General features: G+C 42.0%; 1 protein-coding gene across 1 annotated transcript in view; it reads right to left on the reverse strand.

Annotated features, from left to right (window-relative positions):
* The window catches only part of DDX1 (DEAD-box helicase 1), a 287,219-nt gene that overhangs the window by 17,449 nt on the left and 263,671 nt on the right, over positions 1-6,099 (reverse strand). Inside the window, exon 25 of the mRNA XM_085610667.1 lies at positions 4,173-4,293. Within this exon, the coding sequence (XP_085466793.1) occupies positions 4,173-4,293 (121 nt within the window). The remainder of the gene's footprint in view (positions 1-4,172; positions 4,294-6,099) is intronic.

The raw sequence follows: 6,099 nt of genomic DNA on the forward strand, positions 1-6,099 counted from the left end.
TTGGCGACAGTGCAGGGGAGTAGACAGTGGCAGCTGGTGCTGCGGATGAAGGTTGTTTAAGGCTGGTTCCTGACTGAGCTCGCACTTCAAGCGACCGCCATGATGGCCGTCTTGGCCACACCCCGCCCCGCCCTCTGTTTTTAAAGCATCGTGTAATACAAAGGGCTTACCACTTGATAGTTTTTGCGGTATCCTGGAAAATCATATATATACTGCATGTGTAATGCCATCCACAGAGACTTTCAGTGACACTTTAAGGAAAATTTCGGTGGTATTTGGTCCGTAGGCGTCATTGAGAAAATACCAACTGCAGTTCATTCTACAGAACCTATATGCGAGTCTTGGAGTCCAAAACAGTTCATCAGTATCTTTCGACACCTAATGACCAGCAATTTCTAGCGCCCAGTTCAAACAAACTTGATGGTAGACTTAAAACATCTGCAGGTCTTCCAAGGGGTGTTTTTGGTCAATGTTAGAAATCCGGTTGTCACAGGTATGTATCCTGTCCAAGCAGGAACCACAATCCTAGTCAGGGTAAATGAGGTACACACTAAAAGATTACCTGTGCACATCCTCTAGTAGCTTGGCACAGAGCAGTCAGGCTAATATAAAGAAGCAACGTGTGAAGTATTTGTGCACACACACAATGACAATACCACAAAAAGACTCCACACCAGTTTAGAAAAAAGAATTATATTCTGAACAAAACAAGACCAAAACGACAAAAATACAATGAGAACAAGTCATGATATGAATTTTTAAAAAATAGGCGAAAAATAGCACTTAGAAGAAAATAGCATTTTGGGGTTACTGTAGGTCACGCTGGACCGGGACAAAGTTCAGAGTTCAAGCCACCTGTGAGGGAGGACACATGCAGGGCACCGATGAGCAAAGTACCTTCATCTGTGTCACAGAATGAAATGCAGTATTGTCGAGGCGTTGGGTTCTGTGGACGAAACGCCGAGTTCAGAACGCAAGGGCGAAGCGCCGGATTAATCCACGCTAGAAACAAGAAAGCAGGTAGCAAAAAAGCAGTCCCTAAAACAGGACAGCAATCAGCAGACCAACATAAAGCAGTTGGCAAAGTGGCTGTCCCTCCTACAGCACAGCAACTCTTCTTCCTGGCAGAATATCCTTAGTTCCAGCTGTGTTCTCACATTATAGATACAGAGCACATGTGCTTTGCACTGGTCAGCAGTGAAAAAGTGCACGGAGTTCTACAACTAGCAAAAACGAAGTTCAGCAAAACAGACAAACAGGTCAGAAGGCAAAAGGTTAGGGGGAAACCACGCCAAGGATACCAGGTCTAACAAATGTCATAATGAATCAATCTGGCCACATCTGTGAGGGACACCAGAACTTAAAAATGTAAGTAAAAGATGTCATTACAAGCGGGATCAAGCTCCAAATGTGGAATTTAGGGGAACATACAAATGTTAAAACGTACCTTTTGCTGCCCCTGCCTCCAACTCCCGCTCAGTGCTTCTCTCGAGCAGTCACTGGGAAAGCACAGGCTCCCCATCCAATCCAGATGCTGCTCTCATGCTATGAGAGCAGCACCAGAAGTGGTCTGAGCGGCTTGCCTGCCATTAAGACAGTGCATGGGAGCCTGCAGCTTTTCTCCCACCTGGCTGTGCAACACAGCTGGGTTGGAGAAATAGAAGTGTGCATGTCTGTTGGGCGGCCTAAGATGGCCGGCCAAACTGACATGCACACTTCTAAGTGCCCCCCACTCATCCCTTTCATGGCCCAGTTCCGCCACGCCCTACACACAAGCCTAAGCCAGAGGCAGCCAGTCACAAAAAAAAACAATTATTTTGTTTTATTTTTTTATTTTTCTGTGACTAACTGATGCGTGGAGCGATGCTATTCTGCCATTACGGAGGAGACACCCCTGCTCATTTGTTTTAATGCCTCCCAATGAAGCAGGTACTTTTCATGCATGCATAATCAAATTCACAACCTCTGGAATAAAACCAGAGTTGTTCTGCTGTATCTAACTTACCGAAATGGTTAGGACTCCGGATGAGGTAGTGAAAAAGAGTTGTGAAACATGCCATTAACTCAGTTTAATGTGTCTTCATATGATGATATCCATCAATGAGTCTTGTCCCCAATGGAAAAATTTCAGGGATATGAGAGAAAAGAAATGTTGTTGCACTGAAAGTCCCCATACAAACTGTTGATGGAGGAAGGCATTTATACGCTGCTTTATCACTTGTGTTCTGCTTATTAGATCCTCTTTCCATGTCGAATTCTTAACTACTCCTTTTGAAATACTAGGAACAGACATGAATCCCCAACTGGTGAGAAACGGTGTCAAGGTTTTAAGATGCGAAGACCTAGACCATGGTTCAGAGTCAAACTTCGAAACCATTCTATCACATAAGGAACAAATCCTTTAACATAAATAACAGTAAAAACAGTGTTGAATAATTTCAGTGATGCTGGGCTTACAGTCAAAGTTCACCAACATAAATAAGACATTAAATGCAACTACAAGGGTGAAAAGCTCGCTAAAGAGTGCTTAACATCACTAACCTAGAACACACTTCTGAAAATGACAGTAAAGGTTTTAGAAGGGGCAGCCATTAAGATGGTCTAAAGTAAAAGTGCACTCCTCCTGGCCCTTTTATGAAGCTGAATCCAGGCAGCAGAAAGAGGCCTGAGAACAGCCCAGGAAAACATTCTCAATGACAGCTTTTCTACCATTTTAACAAACTTTCCAAACATACAAAAACTATTTTGAAGTTTAAAAACCCCAAAAGGACTTGAGTGAAGCCAAAAAATTAGCGTGCAACGCTAACAAATCCGGTCTCAAAAAGAAGAAAGGCCTCACGTTGTAGTGTACTCTCATAATTGTACAGAGCTTCATAACCTGGACAAGGATGCAAAGCTCTCATATTTGCATCAGTTACCTGGGCGCCCTTTATGTTTAGACAGCTGTTGGATGTAAATTGTCGTACAAGCAATATGTTGGAGGAGAGTCATAAGGTTAAGTGTGCATTGCAGCAGGTAAGCAGTTACTCTTGTATAGTGTGAGGGCGGAAATAGCCAAGAACACCTATTTTCTAATTTATTTATAAAGATTAAACGTTGTCTGAAAGAGCATGCTTTTTGATACTATTCTGAATTGATGACAGTCCTCAAACAACCTTATTGAAGAAGGCACTGAATTCCAAAGTATGGTTGACTGAACGGCGTAAGACTTTCCACCAGATTGTGCCTTTGAATGGAGGCACTGGAAGGACAGAGCAAGCTTGTATAATGGCTGAGTTTGATGGAACTCGTGAATTTTTGTTGAAGGAAGAATGGTAAAGTGTAGCAAATTGCTTACTGAGCCATTGCTTTAAATGCAATCTATCTAGCAGCTGGGAGCCAGTTTAGGGAAATCTTAACAGGCATGGCACATGTGCTCATTGTAAGGGTGAGCATCTGTCTGATGGCACGATTTGGGATTCACTGTAGTTTTCGAAGTGCTGATGGGGTGTTTAAAGTAATAATACATTGGTGTGGTCGAGATAAGATAGTATAATCGCGATGGTGTCTTGCACCTTCTGCTCAAACTCAAAGAATGAAAATAAATTGCCAAAACCACACCATCATGTAGAATTAAGTATACAAAAAAGTGATGGATGGAAAGAATCAATCTCAACCACTAGTAATTACTTGGCTGCATTCCAGTCCATTGTTATTTTGCACACCATGCCACCTCAGTTTGAACCCAGTCATATGCAGCTCGATTTCGAACCGGTTCCAATAGGAACAGACCAACACAAACCGCCAGGCACAGTCCTCCCTGAATCAGAACACAAGCAACCAAAGACCAGTTTCGCCCTTATTAGGGCTCATCTGTCGGGTATAGCTTGGGTCCAATGTCACGGCGCACACAGGACCCATGCCTGGGCATATTTGTCCAAATAAGGGCAATCTGCTGAAATATATTTAAAAAGTGATGGATGGAATGCCTTAATTAATCTCAACCTGAACAAATGCAGAGCAATGCAGTCTATGACTTATTGAACATCCCAGGAGAGAAAACAATGGTGCATGCATCTGCAGAAAGTTTTATTCTTACCAGGTTGGAAGAATTCCAATAGCAAATCACTGGCCAGTACCACAATGTTGAAGTATCAATACATACATCTCAGGATATAACAGCTTTAACTCACCGCCAGTAGCTCTCTTTTTCCCATAAACAACCTTGCCATCAAAGTCATCTACAGGCACTTTTAGATCTGGTTCCACCTGGGTTATTGTGCATGTCAAGTGTTCTTCGACCTCGGAGAGCAGCTGTGAGCAAAACAGAGCATAAAAGGTTTAAAATATATTAACTGAAAAGTCAAAAAGGATGGCACTGGCAAAATATGCACTGCAATTAGCCTTTTATACTTCTTATTTATAAAGGAGCACCACAACATAAAATCAAAAAGGCGTACTATTCAGACTTTCACTCCTCCATTTCACTCACTCATTGAATATCTAGAAATGTAGTTTCACTAAAATTCTCATGATCAAAAAAAAATGGGTTCTAGTTTGTTCATAAGTGAGAGACTGAGTTTACTTTGTCTTTCAGAAACATCTTTATCACAGACTCATTTCTTACTACACTGTCAAAATATTCTGATGCAAGACTGAACCCAGAATACATTCCTATATTTGTAAATAGTGCCACAGAGATCTAGCAGAGATACATGCAGCAGCTGACAGCAGAAACAAGTTATGTAAAGGTATGTATCACTCACAGTTTACAACCCTTATGTTTGTTTGTATGTTCTCTGTCTGATACAGAGTCTTTTAGGAAACGTTGCCTAAAGTGAACTTAAGCAAAAAATGGGGAATAAATATCTCCATGAAGAAGAGTATATCCATTGGGTGATAGTCATGTTATAATTTGAACAACAGACATTGGATTTTGAGCTCCACAAACCAGATTTTGCTTTACTTGCGCTATGACATGCCTTAAAAACATATAGGAGCTGCTTAGACCCTGTCCCAGAATTTAACCCGCTGGAGCCCAAGCTCACCAAGAAGGAAATCAGGAGGAAGGAGTCTCCTGTCTGTATTTAACACTAGTAGTTAATGTTACTGATCCCAAGGTGAAACGGAAAGAAAAATGGGATACAGAACTGGACGAAAAGGCTTTTGTAGAGGCTAAGATGGCAGCTAGACAGATGGTGATCCAGGCCCAGCTAAGACTCACCCAATTAAAAGTACTATCATAGGGTCTATTATATCCCGGACAGATTGGAGAAGATGGAGCAAGGTGGGGACCCAAATTGCCTTAGTCTCAAATTGCATGTAACAAAGTACATGTAGTCAACCTGTATCCGTCCAGACATCTAAAAATATTGGGCCAAAATCTTTAAAACATACAAGGAAGTAGTGGGTTTGCCTATTGAGAGAGATCCCAAGATGTCAACATTTGGGGTGTTCAAGGAGTGGGATGGTCACCGGGGGCAGAAATCAGTGATAACTATTGGGTGCCTGATCGGCATGCAAGACCTAGTCATTGGAGTTCTCAAGGAGCCCCTCCTTTTCTATATGGCTTAGAGGGATGGGTTATTGCTCCATCGCAGAAAAGCCTATGCACCGGGCCAGGGGTTGCCCCCAGAAAAAGTTTTGGCCAACCTGGTGGAATCTCTTCAACATCAGAAGACGAGGCATAATACCTGGGACAAACTAGGCACAGCGGAGTGCTTTTAGGGGCTGCCGGCATACAGAGTAGCCCCAGAGCATTATTCTACTGGCCTTTGTTTAGCTCAATAAAACTGAAGGATGTGATCTGTATTTATTGTAATGAAGTATGTAACATGATTAATGTTGTGGCCTTATTTAATTAGGATTATGAAATGTCGAAAAGTCAAAACCGAGTTATAAAAAAAGAAATTTAAAAAAAAAAAAAAAGAGTTCAAGTGGTGGTAAAAAGCTTTTGCCCAAACTTCTGGTCAGGGTCACAACCAAAATTCCAGTTCCACATTCTTTTCTTAGCCAGCTGCACTAAACTCGGTCCTTGTACTCTACTCTTGCCAGTTTTATGGAAAGATAGTAGCAGGCACTACTAGAAGTCTTGGACCACATTTTCCCCACAGATCAGCT

Source organism: Triturus cristatus, chromosome 6 (assembly GCF_964204655.1).
Source record: "Triturus cristatus chromosome 6, aTriCri1.1, whole genome shotgun sequence".
NCBI classification, from domain to species: domain Eukaryota; kingdom Metazoa; phylum Chordata; class Amphibia; order Caudata; family Salamandridae; genus Triturus; species Triturus cristatus.